This window comes from Triturus cristatus, chromosome 1_2 (assembly GCF_964204655.1).
Source record: "Triturus cristatus chromosome 1_2, aTriCri1.1, whole genome shotgun sequence".
NCBI classification, from domain to species: domain Eukaryota; kingdom Metazoa; phylum Chordata; class Amphibia; order Caudata; family Salamandridae; genus Triturus; species Triturus cristatus.
In genome coordinates, this window is record NC_140580.1 from 909,628,696 (window position 1) to 909,647,933 (window position 19,238).

Genomic DNA, 19,238 nt, shown 5'->3' on the forward strand with positions numbered 1-19,238 from the left:
ATGAGGGCACTAGTGGAGGGTGGCAGTGAGGGAATCCGAGAAGGAGGTCATGGGGTGGGGGTACTACAGAGATGAGGGGCACTGGTGGAGGGTGGCAGTGAGGGAATCTGAGGAGGCGGTCCTGGGGTGGGGGGGACTATGGAGAGATGAGGGGCGCTGGTGGAGGGTGGTAGTGAGGTAATCTAATGGGGAGGTTATGGGGAGGGGGGACTACAGAGAGATGAGGGGTACTGGTGGAGGGTGGTAGTGAGGTAATCTAATGGGGAGGTTATGGGGTGGGGTGCTACAAAGAGATGAGTGGTACTGGTGGAGGGTGGCAGTGAGGAAAGCTGAGGAGGAGGTCATGGCGTGGGGGGACTACAGAGAGATGAGGGGCACTAGTGGAGGGTGGTAGTGAGGGAATCCGAGAAGGAGGTCATGGTGTGGGCGTACTACAGAGAGATGAGGGTCACTGGTGGAGGGTGGCAGTGAGGGAACCTGAGGAGGAGGTCCTGGGGTGGTGGGGGGACTATGGAGAGATGAGGGGTGCTGGTGGAGGGTGGTAGTGAGGTAATCTAATGGGGAGGTTATGGGGTGGGGGGACTACAAAGAGATGAGGGGAACTGGTGGAGGGTGGTAGTGAGGTAATCTAATGGGGAGGTTATGGGGTGGGGGGACTACAGAGAGATGAGGGGTACTGGTGGAGGGTGGCAGTGAGGAAAGCTGAGGAGGAGGTCATGGCGTGGGGGGAACTACAGAGAGATGAGGGGCACTAGTGGAGGGTGGTAGTGAGGGATTCCAAGAAGGAGGTCATGGGGTGGGGGTACTACAGAGAGATGAGGGGCACTGGTGGAGGGTGGCAGTGAGGGAATCTGAGGAGGAGGTCATGGGGTGGGGGGGCTATGGAGAGATGAGGGGCACTGGTGGAGGGTGGCAGTGAGGGAATCTAATGGGGAGGTTGTGGGGTGGGGTAACTACAGAGAGATGAGGGGCACTAGTGGAGGGTGGTAGTGAGGGAATCCGATGAGGGGGTCATGGGGTGGGGGAACTACGGAGAGATGAGGGGTGCTGGTGGAGGGGGGTAGTGAGGGAATCCAATGAGGGGGTCATGGGGTGGGGGAACTACGGAGAGATGAGGGGTGTTGGTGGAGGGTGGTAGTAAGGGAATCTGAGGAGGAGGTCATGGGGTGGGGAGCTACGGAGAGATGAGGGGCACTAGTGGAGAGTGGTAGTCTTGGAGTCTAAGGAGGAGGCCATGGGGGGAGGGGCTACGGAGAGATGAAGGGCAATATTGAAGGGTGGTAGTTAATTTATCTACAGAGAAAGAGGTCATTGGAGGGGTGCCAAAAAAAGACTTCCATACCAGCACTAAAGCTGGCCCTGTCATGGCCTTTCTGTTTTTTTTAAATTTAATTAACAGTCAGATGATTAGGACAACTGTGGAGCATACTTTAAAGTGCGTGCTAATTACATGCACTGCTATATTCAATGTTTTAAGTTTGAAGGTGATTTTACTATTGTTTTCTACTGGGAATAATGAAAGTGGAACTGAATGGTGTCTGATATTGGGCTGGGGCCCAAGGTCAGCCGTGAGATAAGGTCCACTGGAGAGGTGTGGTAGTAAAGTGGATAATCAAGCCTGTAAGGGAGTGCGCTGCAGAATCAGGGGTCAGGTGGAGGTAGTAATGAAGAGGGTTTCTCCCTGAAGGCTCGCACAGAGGGAGCCCGAGTAGTGTCACTTGCCTGATACTCCCACCTTAGAATCCTCCTCTTCCCATCAAAGGGACATTACATGAAAAAAACACTTTTTGAGAGTGATAACATTTAGAAAGACTTGGAAAAGAGTGCGTTTTACTGGGCCTTGTAAGACCAAGGAAAGATATAGGAGGGCCCAGAAGCAGCCCTGGCTAGATATATGAGCGATAAATCGGGCCAGCAGTGGCCCACCCGAATACACCCTTGGCCCACCCAAATAAAAATTCCTGAAGCCGGGCCTGTCACAAACCCACCTGCTTCTGGGCGCTATCGAAATACAGACGGTCTATCTCTCGGTGCAAATGAAACTAAAACTGCACGCTTCTGGCCGCTATCAAAGGAGAAAACGAATGGCCTCTTCTTACTACCTACAGAAACGATCGCTTGCTGATGGGTGATGTAAGAAATGGAACCTCCGGGCTGGGACTCCTTCCTACGGTAGACCGGCTTCTGCGAGCTATTCAAAGTCGGTGTCACCTGATTATGGACGGTACAGGAAAATAGAGCCTCCAGGTCTGGGCACCGCTGTAAGATAACATCACCAGTGTCTGGGTGCTATTACACATTGAACCATCTGCTTCTAGGAGCTTTTGGAAAATACAGCTACCGGTTGCTGGGCGCTATAGAACTATCTTGGTCTGAACCCTGTAGAAAGACAACCCCACCTGCCTCTGGTCACTGAGGACAGGAGCATACATGACTTCCAGCTGCTTTTGAAATACAGCACTGTCTGTTTCTGGGCGCAATCAAGGCAGCTTGAGGGTTAATTCAGCTTTTCCTTTTAAACACGTTCTGGCAGGCGTCCAGATCTGCATTTATAATACCTACACGAACAACTCCTGCTCGCATACAATGTACTTAAAAACAGCACAATTCCGCCGCATTGAAGACGTATTGGTGAAGGCTGGGAAAGGACTGGTAAAAAAAAACACATTTACATAAACGCAGAATCTGAATTCTTAAATTTAAGCTCTGCCAGGCAAAAATGGTCATTTGTGCCATACAGAGAATTTGATTTAACTACATTAGTGGGCATGAATTCCGGGGTAGTTGTCCGTTCTGCCCCCGCCCCACTGAGTGGCTTTAGCCCGTGAAATATGGGGAATCTGTTTTAATTCAGTATTCAAGCGGCGCGGTGTGCCACCATCTACACCTGGCTCCATAACACCACCACATCTTAAGTAAACCATTCCACCATCATCTTTTTTTCCGGCTTATTATTCTATGATCCTCATTTTAATTTCGGGCCGTGCACGACGAGTGTAGGTTGTGCAGCACGTTCTGAACATGGGTGTCCAAAGCAGGCCCAAGAGGCCAAACCGCGCCAGATTTTAAGGCAACACAGGTAAAATGACTTCATGTGCAATTGAGCAATTTTGCCTTGCTAGCAGTTAATCTAACAAACTACCATGAATTCGGCTTATGGACACATGCTGGACGCCACTACTGCGGATACATGACCCCATTGTTAAAATCAATTCTTGGTCTTTAATTGGGGCAACTTTTTTTTTTTTTTATGTATTGGTTGGTTAAAATGTGAAAACTCTTCTGTGTGCCGTATGCTGCAATCAGATGGGGCGAACCCAGCCTTAGACTAAATTGTCTTTTATGCGATAGCTCGTGCGGGCCACAGCCCTAGAGCTTGATGGCAGGAACCGATAAAGGAGATTATTTAATACACACCATAAAAAACACCCCACACAGATATGGTCTCTGAGCATTACAGGAAGAAAATACATTCTCCGCCTTTACCCTGCAGATTTGAAGTGGATTTCAGGTTTTAAGGCTGTGCCTGGCGGCAGAGCAGTAAAGGCCATTGTCAGCATTCCTGCCAGCCTGGCTCAATCTCCTGGCCTTTCGAAGCCCTTGCATGTAAAAGAGCACATGGGCAGATTTAATAAGTAGGTCATTTCGAGTTGGATCTCCTGTTTATGGATGTTGCCACAGACCGCTTTAGCGATCTGGCTAGGATGGCTCATTTGATCACACAACGCACAAATACATATATAAAGAAAGCGGCTCTTGGACAGCCCCGTTGAGCCACTGGCTACTGTGGTTAAGCTGTCTATAATCTAGGACTGCTAGGGTTGACCATCAGCATTGTTTCAGCCCACAACAGTTGACAGTGTGAACAACACGTAGGCAGTATTTGATATATATATATATATATATATATATATTTTTTTTTTTTGCAGAGTTTTATATAGCGCAAACTTGACCCGAATCGGGTATCAGAGCGCTTTACATAGCAACAGTTACATTACATGAGGACACACATTAATTTTCGCTAGGCACGGAGAGATTAAGTGATTTGCCCAGAATCACAGGATGTTCAGCATCATTGCAGACTCGAACCCAGTTCCCCAGATTCGAGGTCCACCGCCCTAGCAGTTAGGCCAACTCCTCTCCCCAATCTATCTATATATATGTGATCAAGGCCGTTGTAGGCCGAAACGTGTCATGGCGGTTTGAAGGCTTCAAAGAAAAATACTTACTGAGCACTGAACTTGGGTTCGCATTCCGTTCTTTCCCGTGGAAGGGAAGTTATATATATTTATTTCGAGGGGATCAGTGCTGTGAATTTTAATTTCTGACGGCCTGGCAGCTGCCAAGTGCTACTGAGCTGCTCACTTCCCCATGATGCTTTCCGTGAGCTCACATGCATGCATTGTGCAGCACAGTGGCCATTTTGGCTTTTTCTTACCTTTAACAACACAAAAAGTGATGGGAGGAATGTTCGCAATATGCCTATCGACTAACAATTACTCTGTAGCATTATAACGCAGTGTTCTTTTGCCCACCATACCACCTCAGTCTGGACCCATCCATATACAAACCAGTCTTGATCATCCTCCAATACGAACAGCCCTGACCAATGAGCCTGGCCAGGTCCTCCCTGAAGCAGCTTAATATATATAGGACCCATATCTGAGCAGAACCGGTCTTGGGTTGTTTGTGTTCCGGTTCAGGGAAGATCTGCTCTGGCAGTTCAGGCTGGACTGTTCCTAATGGCGCAGGGTCAAGGTTTCCGTATTGCTGGGTTCAAATTGAGGTGGCATGGTGGGCATAAAAAGAATGGGTTGGAATGTTCTGGTGAGCGATTGCCAATGGTACACAAAATGCAAGCTTTCTTCCCATCGTCTTCTGTGTTTTTCTCATCTTTACCATTGCAACATGGCGGTCTGTCATGTTGGAACAGAAATCCAAAATAAAATAGGTGCACGGTGCTCATGCAAACAAGCATATATACAAAGCGAATAGGTTGGTTCTTGCCTGCAAAAGGAGAGACATTTTGCCTTTGCCAATGCTTAGTTTGGCTGGGCCCCGAGATAGAGCCCACCCTCGCCTCTCTCCCTACCCTTTCCCGCCACCGCCCATGGGAGAACTGCAAACCCAGGGTGGGTTTCTTGGTTCTCCCAAATTCGATGACGGAATTGTGTGGAGCAGAAACAAAAACAGCCAGCCTGAAAGTTGGGGAAGTCCCGGGCGGGGCGGGTAAGCAAGTTTGGCAGAGAGGGGAGAACGAGCAAATCCACCCTGCACTAATCAACTTGTAGGACACCCATTTGTTTCCCCAGCTTACTTTTCTTTTCTTGGGGTAGGTGTCTCTGGTCGACTAGCCTCAACACTTGCCGCGTTACCCTAAATAACACTGGGCTTTGGGTATTGACAAGTTGATAACTAAATAGAAAGAGTAGCACATTTGGGATCCATTTTCAATTCATTCAAAATGTCCTCATTCCCAGGGGAGTCCTTCTGCAACTATCTGGTAAGTCTCTTCACTGAGTGACTTTACAAGTAGCTGTGGGGGCTTGTGTGTGACTTTGAAGTTACAGGACCAGCCAATTCTGCCCTTTGTATCCCAGCGCTGACGACACAGTTTCTTGCTAACACTTCTCCAAGGAGTGTAGGTCAGTGGGCTGAACCCAGTGACTTTTGTGGACAGAAGTCTGATGCGATAACACAGTCACCCCTTTATCAATTCCAATGGCACCTCGAAAGTCCGGCCTTGATTATTGTGTGATTTGAATCACCGTTATTCTTCGGTGGGTCTGTGTTAAGAATGCAGTGTGCAGAAAAAAACGCATAGAGACGTACACACTTGTGTTCAACAACTTGGTCCTCAAAATTACTAAGCTATGAATGCAGAACTTTGAAAACTGTGCACCTTCTGTTCAGTCGTGAAGATAAGGTGCAAAAACAAACCAATCAGAACTTCGCTTCCTGATTGACAATCTTCTCGCTGAGACTAGATCCACAACTTTATGATCTAGAAACAACTGTGTGCCTGGAAGTTGATGCCCTAGATATTATAGATACCTCTCGGAGGCACACGTCCATACGAGGGCCACCTGGACCTTTACCCATATGAGCCCAGCGGAGTAATAACTTTATATGCTGAAACTGAAGGCAACGGAGCTAGCCGATCGTTCAAAGACCGATGCGCTTGTCCTTGCTTTGAACATCTAATGTCCAAGCTAGCTCAGTGAACATGATTTTTACCTACTGAAGTGTAAAGATGCAAACTCAGTTCCCACAATAGGACACATTCCTTAAGAACATCCTTTGATATTTCCAACTGAGAATGGAAACCATGACAACTTAAGTGGAATTGTTGCAAGGACGACGGAGGCGTTGGATGTTGGAAGAAATGGACTACATCTGCCATTCTAAGTAAGAAACTACATTGGGAACTTGATTATGCACTGATTATATTATCCATGAAAGAACACAATTAATCAAGGGAGGCATTATTGAGTCCCGCTAAAGGCACCTCCCGGCTAAGAGAGCAAAGAAAGAACGTTTTAGTCGTCATTTCTTTGTCTAGATTCTATCCAATGGCTCTGTGCACATCGCCACTAATTTATTCATTGATTATATTCATGGAAATTGTTTTGTGTGATTAGTATTCAGTTCTGTGAGGTTGAGTTGTAGGATCGATTATATTAATTATAGTCGCACTGATGAATATCTTCGTATTGCTTTATTGGATTTGGCTAGTTCCAATATTAATGTCAAAATGTTATATACAGTTTGCATTATCGTTAAAGAAAATGTTATATCTTTTCAAGACAAGGTGTCCTCATCTTTACTTCAGATTTAAAATCTGGGTCTTTGGTAAACATGTTTAAAGAAAGTATGAGTAGCTTTGATGAATTGATATAAAATGTTGAACGGAAGTGACAAAAGACATATGTTGGGCCCGGTTTGCACAATAATTGTAAAGAGGTATGACTCTGGGATAACTGTACGATAAGTCATCTAGTTCAAATGGAACACTCGTTTGTAGATTCTAGTTCTGCGGGACCCTGAATTCCCTCATGAGGGCCCTGTATCCTTCTTAATTAAGTCAACATATCCAGACTGCTTGGAGGGAGCAGCAAACAGCCATGACTGGCCGGAGTGCACCAGAGCCTGGTGGCAAGGATATGACCGCCCTCTCCTAGACAATCAATCAACCAATCAATCAGCATTTGTAAAGCACACTCCGTCACCCATATGGGTATCTGGGCGCTGTGTCTCTATCGAAGAGTCAGGTCTTGAGTCTCTTTCTGAAGTCTGCCAGCGAGGGGGCCGTACGGAGCTGGAGGCAGACGTCGTTCCAGGTCTTGGCGGTGATGTAGGAGAAGGTGTGGCAACCGCTACGGGTGTGTGCGAGGACCAGGAAAGAGGAGCTTAGGTGTCTAGCAGGTTGGTGGAAGACAACGTTCCAATGGAGGAAATCCCAGTGGGGGGAGGGAGGCTAGTTTGTAACCTGGGCTGACTGGAGACTGGTTGTTGGCTTGAACCCCTCTAATCAGCCTATCCTATGTCCAGTGCTTAAATATTGAAAGAATGATTGCCGGTGCGGTGCTCAAAGCTCCTGCTTAGAAGCCTGCGGCCAGTGCTATGTAATGTAGGCGGGCCAGAAACCAATGCTGCGCAGCCTCGAAGCACTTCCTATCCTATTATCTCGCTCCTGTGAGTCGCTGCTATATCCCTTTGTGACGGTTTTGCAGTCTCTCTCTTCTTCTGTGTTTTCCCTCTGTGTAGTTTTCTCTCTCTTGCTATCGAGGAACATCTGAAGAGGTAGAATAAGTGCAGGTCCCTAAATACAAGTGCCAGTGGCCCCCACCGGTATCCACAGCCTCAAATTAAGCACTACCTATGTCATAACTTTAGAATATAGGATGCAGCTGGGGGAATCAACAGAGTTTGGACATTTTACTGATTTTGTGACAACCTGGTAACAATTACAACGTAATTATATATGCAATATATGTTTCAGGGTTTACATCTTCTTTACGGTAGGCTTCATATTTAAGGTCAGAGTTTAGAAACGTTTACTTTTTAGAATTAGAACCTTGATTGTTTCTTCAGTGTGGTCATGCCTGTTACTAACAGAAATGTGCACTCCACACACTTCTAGCACGGGTGCGTAGGGTGGCGGTATGGGGTCTTTGTCCAGCAGGTACAGAGACATTGGGGCCCACAAATGTGAGGAGTTCACAATGACGACCACTGGCAGGGGAAATTGGTGGGGCAGCTTGAGGGGAAAAATAAAAAAAGAAAACGTACCTGCAGCCTAACGTCTGCCGCTTCACCACCTCTTCTGCTGGATGATGTTCACACAGGCTCCCAAAGTCCCCTGCGCCAATCCAGACACTGCTCTCAAGCCGGTAATACGCAACATGAGAGGCGTAGGGATTGGGCGTAGCAGGCTGGTTCCACTTTCCAGCAGGGACTGGGAGCCTGTGCTCCTGAACCCTGCTAATCTCTCCAAGCAACAGCCTGGAGATATACAAGTGCGCATGTCGGTTGGGCCAGCCATGGACAGCCGGCCAAAGCGACATGTGCACTGGCAGTGCCCTGAGTGAGCCCATCACTCCGCCTGCTGGCCCCGCCCTCACGACTCCGCTGTAGCTCTGCACTGAAGTAAAATAATAAACCTGCTTGATCATCATTTTAACTGCTTTATTATCATTTTATTTTACATGCGTCTGCTGGTTCCAGAAGAGGGGCGACGCTCCTCTGCCATACCGGAGGAGTTGCCCCTGGGAGCCCACTGCGCCCCAATTACGGGAGGCTTATGAAACCCCACCCAAAGGCAGCGGCCCCATTTTCCTAGATTGCTTGTGAACCCTTGCCACCTTTTCTACATCACTGCTGCTACACCTAGCTGATCTCCCCCACCCCCCACTGCTCATCAGCGGCAGGCTTAGAAACCCACGCTGGAGGTCTCGTGGGCACTCACCACAGGGGCCCTTGCTGATGACCTTCATCCTTCGCTGCTGGTTGCACTGGGCCTTCTCCAGCTCACACTCGTTGCTGTAGGTGGAGTAGTCAGAGCCACAGACTGGGGCCACCACTGAGGGGCAGGTGGTTTTCTTGCAGACACATGTGGCCTGAGACAGGTCGGTGGCACTCCGCTCACACACCGCGCCGAAACCGCACAGCATTCCGCGACACACTGGAGAAAGAGGAACAGGAGAAAATATAAAGGTTAGTATGCCAATCCCAGAGTACCGAGAGGGTCTGTGTCTCCCAGAGGCTAAATGCATGGCAGCGGAGCCCGAAGACACAAATTGTAATCACAAGGTTCTAAACCCAGAGTTCAAAACTTGAAAGAAATTACGTGAATATGGACAAATCATTCCACTGTCTCAAATTTTAAATGTGCAATACAAATATATACTTTTGTGATGTAAATATAAATGCCTAAATGTGTAATATAAAAAAGTACATAGTACGTATCCGCGGCTTCCCAATCAAATACTGTTTTCTAAAATCTGTTTTTCCAATGAACTCCACAGACAAAATACTGGTCTCTTTGTTGCACCTTCTGCCACATACATTAAATAAATGAAAAAATAATACAAGTTATGCTCCACGACATGGGTGAAAGTTGGTATTTAGGAAGAGCTTGGAAGCATCACGAAGCGGAGAGAAGCTGAACGCTCCACCCAAAGTGGAAGTCCAACACGGAAAGGTTGGCATGGGGGGGGGGGGGCGGTAAATTAAGTTGCACTAAGAGAGCTGGCACAGCCGGCTGTGTGTGAGTGCCAGTGCTGTGGTAGCTCAACTTCGAAGTCCTGAAAAGGCGCGGGATCTACCGCTGCGTACAACAGGACCTGGTAAGTCACGATGGCAGGAGTGTAAGGAGATAGTAGTGCCAAAACTTTGTGTCACACATTAAGATCACACTCAAAGGGTGTTGCTGCATTACAGCACACCGACAGTTGTGTGTGGCGCTGAGAGACACACACATGCACACACTCACAATCTGTCACTCACAGTCTTTCACTCACACTCTGACATTTACATTTTTCTAAGCAGCTTGTATTGTGTTAGAAAAGCTTCCACTGCTGCTGGCCGGATCTACTTCTTTTGCCTCTTGTGAAGCATGGCAGAACATATTTTGTCTACACTGTTCAAAATTCCAAATATACCGCATCGTCAATGGTTGTTTTCGTGCATGGTGTGAATGAAATCAACGCTCCGCAGGTGCGAATTTTCACCCCCTATTTAGACTGATACACGAACTACAGGTTCCAGAATGTAGCATTGTGGTGTCTGAAAAAGCCAGGACTGGCTGAAGATGTTATACATGACAATGGGCCAGTGGCCAACTATCAAAAAAGTATTACAAAATTAAGTCAGCTGTGTTTTATTCTTGCAGGAGTTACATGAATATTTTGCTTCAAAATCTTAAACAAGTACAAACCAATGTACTGAATGATCAATGTGACAACAATAATTATCACATATAATGATATGCCAGTCGAGGCTCCATAAAACGGGCAGTGTTGGTGCTTAGTGACAATAGTAAGGAAGTGCACTTGTGATTATAACAAAAAGAAACAATATTGACTGCTATTTCAAAAAAGAGGTCTGCACTTGTTTTAAATTTTGAAGTAAAGTATCCAAGTAGCTCCTTGCAGCAACCCATGTTGCCATGCCCTGGAAGGCCCATTGCAAATGTTGACTGGCCATCTTTCAGTTGCTTATTTCTGCAGCTGGATGTTAAACTGGTAGTAATGAGATGAAACTTTTGCCTAGACAGTGTTAACATGTGAAAAAGGTCAAAATTATTAAGTATACCTATCACAAAATGTGCCGCATTAGGTTGCATAATTTGCCTTTTCTTGACTCATAATTTAGCCAACCCTGTCGCATAAATTGGTCCTTCCCTGCTGCATAATTCCACTGTCCCCGTCTATGATGCATGGGGGTATCCATGGTAACATTCTGTCATGTATGTAATCCTTGTCAAGAGAAGGGCAATCATGGCAAAATACTTGGTCTGGCACACAGGTGATATTTCTCGACAGAAGGAGCACATCGTTGGCCACATTTTCGCCCAGGCAAAACTGAGGAAATGCCTAACATACAGGATGAGGCCACTGCAAGTTGTAAAAAACATGGTGGCAGGCTTGAAAGTACTGGAATATTGCATGGGTGCCCTTTTACAGCCTATGGCTTCTTAAAAAATGTATGTAAAAATGGTGCTTTAAATGCAATATGTGAACACCGTTTATCAAAACTTTATCTGGGAGAACCTACCCAACTCCAACTCAAACCGCTCTAGTAGAAATCTGGCTTGTTTGCTTTGATCACTGGAATTCACTGCAAATATTTTAACTCCACCACTTTCAATGGTTGTCAGTCACGAAAGGTGAGCAGTAGTGGCAGGTAGCAAAACAAGCATTAAAAATGCAACAGGTCTCGTCTTTATTAAAGTCTAAGCAATGCTGTTTTCATTTATTTTGTTTTTTTAGTGTTGCTTTTTATTGGTGTTTTTCATACTTTCATGTCCTTAATATGCATATGTTTCTATGTATATTTATGGCTGCATTAATATTTGTATTAATATAAATATGCGGATGTATATATTTATGTTCCTAGATGTATGTATATATACACATATAAACATACATATTTAGAAATGCATACGCATATATATACATATATATATGCATAAATATGCATATGAAGTACATGAAATATTGAATAACAGTAATAAAAGCAAACTTAAAAAGCTTTTAATTGTTTTCTAGTGCCTTTAGTCAACAGCACCTTCAAAATTAGGAAACCGTACACTTGTCCATGAAACCAATCTTGCGGAAAACAAACATACTCCAGGCGTTTGATCGTAAGATCCCGAACATAAACAGTTGGGGGCGGGTCAAATTTTGAAAGGGGCAGGGCAGACAGCAGGCTGTCGCCATGTTGCTCTTTAAAAAGATCAGCATATTTAAAAAAATAAAATAAAAACACAATCCATTTATTTAGTGCCTGAATCCGACACTCCTGCACCCTAAACATAACAAAATTTCAAAGAAAGGAAGAACACCTTTCCGTATCCAACTGTTTACCTATAACGACTTATCATTTAAGTAAACTGACTCATCCGCTGAACCCAAACGTGTGCTAGAGTTGGTACATGATGTACAAAAGGAATTGTAAAGGGTCTCCGTTCCTCGCCCGACGATAACCCAAGTTAGTCCAAGCTTTGCACTTTCCCGCCGTAGTCCCTTAGTGGATCACTACTTTGTGATGCATGTAAACGAGGCATCGAACAGCAGATTCTACACGGGCAGTGGTCTGAAAAACTTAAAAGAATAGGGATCCTACGGCTTTGCAAGCATATATTTCCTTCCGTCTCTGGTACCTTAGTAAAAGGTTTTTTTTACAGTTCTATCCGCTTTTACTAGCGAAGCATGAGCGTTTCGATGTGTGTTGAAACTGCTTCTAATGGATCTGCAACGCGTCCCGGGGCACATCATGGAAACAAAAAGCAGACTAATTAGAAAACACAAGAAGGACAGACGCCCGTTCAAATTCCAAATAGCGCTATAAGTAAAGCACCGTGTTTCCACTAACGGGTATCCTTGCCCTACTTCTGTTTTCAGATTACTATAATTTAGGGATCAATTTGACGTCTTAGTCCTTTCTTAGTTTCATTGAACACTTGTCAAACGCCTTATAACAGTATTGCAGGCGTCTTTTCGCCTTGTGTCCCTCGCGCTTCAATGCCATTTTTAGCGGTTTCCCATTGGTGCTGTGCGCACAGCGTCCGATGCTGGCGCACACCTATCGGCGTGTTGTTCCTCCCGCATGATTCTTTCGCGGTATTGCTTCATGGTAGAAGAGTCGAGGTTCAAAGCTGAACACGAGGGAATACAAGCAACGCCAAAAACGACTCCCGCTTTTTTTCTCTTTTAGAGCCGTCCCAGTTGGACTGGCTCGCGAGCCGTCCCAGTTGGACTGACTCGCATGACTAGTTTCTTATCTTTATGGGGCCATGTGTTTGGCCCCATAAAGATAAGAAAACCTTTTACGCCAGCAGTAAGTCGGGGCAGCCAGTCCAACTGGGACAGCTCTACAAGAGAAAAAGTGTATGTCAGAGATGCTCTTTTCCAATGGCTGGCCACGGTTTAGCATAAACGGTGACGCCAGCCAATGGAAAGGAGGGGCGGGGCTTAAAGCCCACTAGAGAAAACTAACCGAAAACCTTAAATCTCGCCAGCGAGACTGCGCATGTCTGCGCAGCCTACGCTAGCCGAGACCTAAAAAGGAATTGTATGAGCAGAGGGTAGTGTGTGTGCAGTGGGGCAGGAACAGATGTTTAGCAATGAAATAAATAGCATTGTCTAATCGTAAAATGGATACAATTATTTAAATTTCCCAAGTGACAATCCTATTACACTCACATGCTACCTGCAATTCTTCTCAATTTATATTCAAAATGTGGTCATGTGCCCCGGCTCCATCATAATCAGTGAAACTGGACCCTACGCAGTATGCATATGAGTAAAAAAGAAGGCAGGTGGCCTTTCTAGCAAGAGCGCAAGTGACCATTCATCTTTAATGTCTGGCAAACAGCCATGCTACCTTCGTCTATAGAGGAGGAATCAGCCATGCAACTGCGTAGTTTTAATTTCTAGCAAACAACCGTGCAGCCTTCTTTTCTACCAATAAATCAAGCAACTACCCTGGTGTAATACCTTGTTTAGAAGAAGAAAAAGGCATCAATACAATCTTCCACTTAGAAGAGCCATGCAACCTTCCTCTCTAAAAGAAGTGACCATGCAGCTTTAATGTCTGGCAAACGCCAAGCAGCTATGCTACCTTCGTCTATAGAAGAGCAATCAGCCATGCAACTGTGTAGCTTTAATTTCTAGCAAACAACCATGCAGCCTTCTTTTCTACCAATAAATCAAGCAAACGCCCTGTTGTAATATCTAGCAAGGGGTCGTACACCCATGCAGCTTACACTTTGGAAAACACTAGGCAGCTATGCTACCTTCTTTAGAAGATGAAACAAGCATCCATACAATCTTCCACTTCGCAGACCCATGCAATCTTTCTCTCTAGAAGAGTCAAGTAGCCATGCAACCTTCTTCTTTAGAAGAAGGGTCAAGTAGCCATTCATCCTTCCTCTCTAGAAAAGTCAAGCAGCCATGCATCCTTTCTCTCTAGAAGAGTCAAGCAGCCATGCAACTGTCCTCTCTAGAAGAGTGAAGAAGCCATTGAACCTTCTTCTTTAGAAAAAAAGAGTCAAGCAGCCATTCAACCTTCCTCTTTAGAAGAGTCAAACAGCCATGCAATCTTCTTCTCGAGAACAGTCAAGCAGCCATGCAACCATACTCTCTAGAAGAGTCAAGTAACCATGCAACCTTACTCATTAGAAGAACAGTCAAGAAGCCCCGCAACTGTCCTCTCTAGAGAAGTCAAGCAGCCATGCAACCGTCCTCTCTAGAAGAGTCAAGCAGCCATGCAACCGTCCTCTCTAGAAGAGTCAAGTAGCCATGCAACCTTACGCATTAGAAGAAGAGTCAAGCAGCCATGCAACTTTCCTCTCTAGAAGAGTCAAGCAGCCATGCAACCTTCCTCTTTAGAAGAAGAGTTAAGCAGCCATGCAACCTTCCTCTTAAGAAGAAGAGTCAAGCAGCCATGCAATCTTATTCTCGAGAACAATCAAGCAGCCATGCAACCATCCTCTCTAGAAGAGTCAAGCAGCCATGCAACCGTCCTCTCTAGAAGAGTCAAGTAGCCATGCAACCTTACGCATTAGAAGAACAGTCAAGCAGCCCTGCAACTGTCCTCTCTAGAAAAGTCAAGCAGCCATGCAACCATGCAACCGTCCTCTCTAGAAGAGTCAAGGAGCCATGCAACCGTCCTCTCTAGAAGAGTCAAGTAGCCATGCAACCTTACACATTAGAAGAAGAGTCAAGTAGCCATGCAACTTTCCTCTCTAGAAGAGTCAAGCAGCCATGCAACTTTCCTCTCTAGAAGAGTCAAGCAGCCATGCAACCTTCCTCTTTGGAAGAAGAGTCAAGCAGCCATGCAATCTTCTTCTTGAGAACAGTCAAGCAGCCATGCAATCTTATTCTCGAGAACAGTCAAGCAGCCATGCAACCATCCTCTCTAGAAGAGTCAAGCAGCCATGCAACCATCCTCTCTAGAAGAGGCAAGTAGCCATGCAACCTTACGCATTAGAAGAACAGTCAAGCAGCCCTGCAACTGTCCTCTCTAGAAAAGTCAAGCAGCCATGCAACCATGCAACCGTCATCATCCTCTCTAGAAGAGTCAAGGAGCCATGCAACCGTCCTCTCTAGAAGAGTCAAGTAGCCATGCAACCTTACGCATTAGAAGAAGAGTCAAGTAGCCATGCAACTTTCCTCTCTAGAAGAGTCAAGCAGCCATGCAACTTTCCTCTCTAGAAGAGTCAAGCAGCCATGCAACCATCCTCTCTAGAAGACTCAAGTAGCCATGCATCCTTACGCTTTAGAAGAAGAGTCAAGCAGCCATGCAACTGTCCTCTCTAGACGGGTCAAGCAGCCATGGAACTGTTCTCTCTAGAAGAATCAAGTAACCAAGCAACCTTACGCTTTACAAGAAGAGTCAAGCAGCCATGCAACCTTCCTCTTTAGAAGAAGAGCCAAGCAGCCATGCAACCGTCCTCTCTAGAAGAGTCAAGCAGCCATGCAACCTTCCTCTTTAGAAGAGCCATGCAACTGTCCTCTCTAGAAGAGTCAAGTAGCCATGCAACCTTATGCATTAGAAGAAGAGTCAAGTAGCCATGCAACTTTCCTCTCTAGAAGAGTCAAGCAGCCATGCAACTTTCCTCTCTAGAAGAGTCAAGCAGCCATGCAACCTTCCTCTTTGGAAGAAGAGTCAAGCAGCCATGCAATCTTCTTCTTGAGAACAGTCAAGCAGCCATGCAACCTTATTCTCGAGAACAGTCACGCAGCCATGCAACCATCCTCTCTAGAAGAGTCAAGCAGCCATGCAACCGTCCTCTCTAGAAGAGTCAAGTAGCCATGCAACCTTACGCATTAGAAGAACAGTCAAGCAGCCCTGCAACTGTCCTCTCTAGAAAAGTCAAGCAGCCATGCAACCATGCAACCGTCATCGTCCTCTCTAGAAGAGTCAAGGAGCCATGCAACCGTCCTCTCTAGAAGAGTCAAGTAGCCATGCAACCTTACGCATTAGAAGAAGAGTCAAGTAGCCATGCAACTTTCCTCTCTAGAAGAGTCAAGCAGCCATGCAACTTTCCTCTCTAGAAGAGTCAAGCAGCCATGCAACCTTCCTCTTTAGAAGAAGAGTCAAGCAGCCATACAATCTTCTTCTTGAGAACAGTCAAGCAGCCATGCAATCTTCTTCTTGAGAACAGTCAAGCAGCCGTGCAACCATCCTCTCTAGAAGAGTCAAGCAGCCATGCAACCTTACGCATTAGAAGAACAGTCAAGCAGCCCTGCAACCATCCTCTCTAGAAAAGTCAAGCAGCCATGCAACCATCCTCTCTAGAAGAGTCAAGGAGCCATGCAACCGTCCTGAATGAATGAATGAATGAAAATGAATGAAAATAAATTTATAACGCGCAGACTTAGCCCGAAGGGCATCAAGGCGTCCTCTCTAGAAGACTCAAGTAGCCATGCATCCTTACGCTTTAGAAGAAGAGTCAAGCAGCCATGCAACTGTCCTCTCTAGACGGGTCAAGCAGCCATGGAACTGTTCTCTCTAGAAGAATCAAGTAACCAAGCAACCTTACGCTTTACAAGAAGAGTCAAGCAGCCATGCAACCTTCCTCTTTAGAAGAAGAGCCAAGCAGCCATGCAACCGTCCTCTCTAGAAGAGTCAAGCAGCCATGCAACTGTCCTCTCTAGAAGAGTCAAGCAGCCATGCAACCTTCCTCTTTAGAAGAGCCATGCAACTGTCCTCTCTAGAAGAGTCAAGTAGCCAAGCAACCTTATGCTTTAGAAGAGCCATGCAACCGTCCTCTCTAAAAGAGTCAAGCAGCCATGCAACTGTCCTCTCTAGAAGAGTCAAGCAGCCATGCAACCTTCCTCTTTAGAAGAGCCATGTAACCGTCCTCTCTAGAAGAGTCAAGCAGCCATGCAACTGTCCTCTCTAGAAGAGTCAAGCAGCCATGCAACCTTCCTCTTTAGAAGAGCCATGCAACCGTCCTCTCTAGAAGAGTCAAGTAGCCAAGAAACCTTACGCTTTAGAAGAAGAGTCAAGCAGCCATGCAATCATTCTCTCTAGAAGCGCAAGCTGTCATGCAATCTTTCTCTGTCGAAGAAGAGCAATCAGGGCTACAACCTTTCCCTCTAGAAGAGCAAGCAGCTGTACAACTTTCATTTGTAGGAGAGCAAGCGACCCTGTAGCTTTAATCAATGCAAACAACAAGCAGTTGTTCAGCCGTCCTCTCTCGAAGAACAAGCAGCCATGCAACCTTCCAGTGCAGCAATAATGCAGCTTTCATTTCTAGCAGTAGAACACACAACCGTGCAGTCTTCTATTCTACCAATAAAGCAAGCAACCAATCTTATTTGATATCTAGCCAGGGAGAAATCTGCTATGAGGTATTCCACATTTACCTGAAGCATGGACACATGCAACCTTTCTCTGGGGACGAAAGGCAAGGGGGCTTGCGGCTTCACTCCCTAGTTGGGGGAGCAAGCAGGCAAGCCAGCCCTCGTTTCTAGCAAGAGATCCTGCAAGGCTATAACTTCTCCCTCTTTAGCAGGCAGAAAATATTCATCTAGCCTCCTTCAGGAGGATAGTAAGAGGCCTTGCAGCTTTCCCATCCAGCAGAAGAGCAAGCGGCCATGCAACCTCACTCTCCAGTAGGAGAGCAAGCAGCTATGCAGGCTAACCTTCTGGCAGGAGAGTTGCATCACTAGCAGGACAACATGAATCCGTCCTATCTGGCATGAGAGTCTGTGCAGCCTTCCTCTCTAGCAATAGAGCAGGCTACCATGCAATCTCCCGCTCCAGCAGGGGGGCAGTCCTGCAGGTTTCTACTCTAGTGAGATAGCAAGCAGCCTTGCATCCTCTTCCTCCAGCAGGAGAGAAAATGGCCATAACCCCTCCCTCTCTAGCAGGGCAGCAAGTGGTCGTGCTGCCTCCCCCTTTCGCAATAGAGCAAGCAGCCCTGTGCCGGCACTCCCTAGCGGGAGAGTATGTGGCCAGGCAGCATGAATCAATAGCAGGAGATCATGAACCCACCCTCTCCAGGAGAGCAAACAGTTGACCAGGCTCTGTCTCAGGCAGGTCAGTAAGTGGTCATGCAGCTCCCCCCTCTATTAGGACAATAAGGGGCCATGCAGCCTCCCTCTGTGGAGGGCAATAAGGGGCCATGCAGCCCCCCTATGTGGCAGGGCAATAAGGGGCCGTGCAGCCTCCCTCTGTGGAGGTCAATAAGGGGCCGTGCAGCCTCCTTCTGTAGCAGGGCAATAAGGGGCCGTGCAGCCTCCCTCTGTAGCAGGGCAATAAGGGGCCATGCAGCCTCCCTCTGTGGAGGGCAATAAGGGGCCGTGCAGCCCCCCTATGTGGCAGGGCAATAAGGGGCCGTGCAGCCCCCCTCTGTGGAGGGCAATAAGGGGTCGTGCAGCCTCCCTCTGTGGCAGGGCAATAAGTGGCCGTGCAGACACCCTCTGCGGCAGGGCAATAGGGCCGTGCAGTTTCCTATAAAGAGAGCAGGTGGACAGACCAGCAGTCATCCTGTCTCTGTCAGAAAGAGAGCAAGAGGCCACGCAGCCCAAATCTCTACCAGAAGAGCAGAATCTCTAGAAAGAATTAAAAAATGTGCATCTAACCCTAATGCATCAATGTTCAGTACATCGTAGGCCAGGGGTCACGTGCGGCCCAGCTGTGCACGGACCCCCCAGGTCGCTTTAGCCCTGCCCTGCATCCACCCTGTGGCAGGCGGTCTCGTTCCATCAGCCTCGGAATTTAATTTCTGTGGCCGCCTGGGATCACTCCTAGCAGTTACGGTTTTAGCTCGCTGGTTCTTTCATTGCCTCTCAGCCTACCGTCAGACAGACCTTTGACATTAAAGCCATAAAAGAGCTTTTTAACTCCAACACCGAGGCAAACATCTTGGAGCAAAATCATGTGAGCATAAAAAATGAGTGAGTGAGGAGAGAGGGGAGTGAGTGAGGAGAGAGGGGAGTGAGTGAGGAGAGTGAGGAGAGAGTGAGTGAGGGGAGAGGGGAATAGATGAGAGGAAAGGG

General features: G+C 46.8%; 1 protein-coding gene across 5 annotated transcripts in view; it reads right to left on the bottom strand.

Moving 5' to 3' along the window:
• AGRN (agrin) overlaps nucleotides 1-19,238 on the bottom strand; it is a 726,538-nt gene that overhangs the window by 179,557 nt on the left and 527,743 nt on the right. For all 5 annotated transcript variants that reach the window (XM_085609660.1, XM_085609659.1, XM_085609658.1 and 2 more), the window contains one exon: nucleotides 8,969-9,184. In XM_085609660.1, coding sequence (XP_085465786.1) covers nucleotides 8,969-9,184 — 216 coding nt within the window. The remainder of the gene's footprint in view (nucleotides 1-8,968; nucleotides 9,185-19,238) is intronic.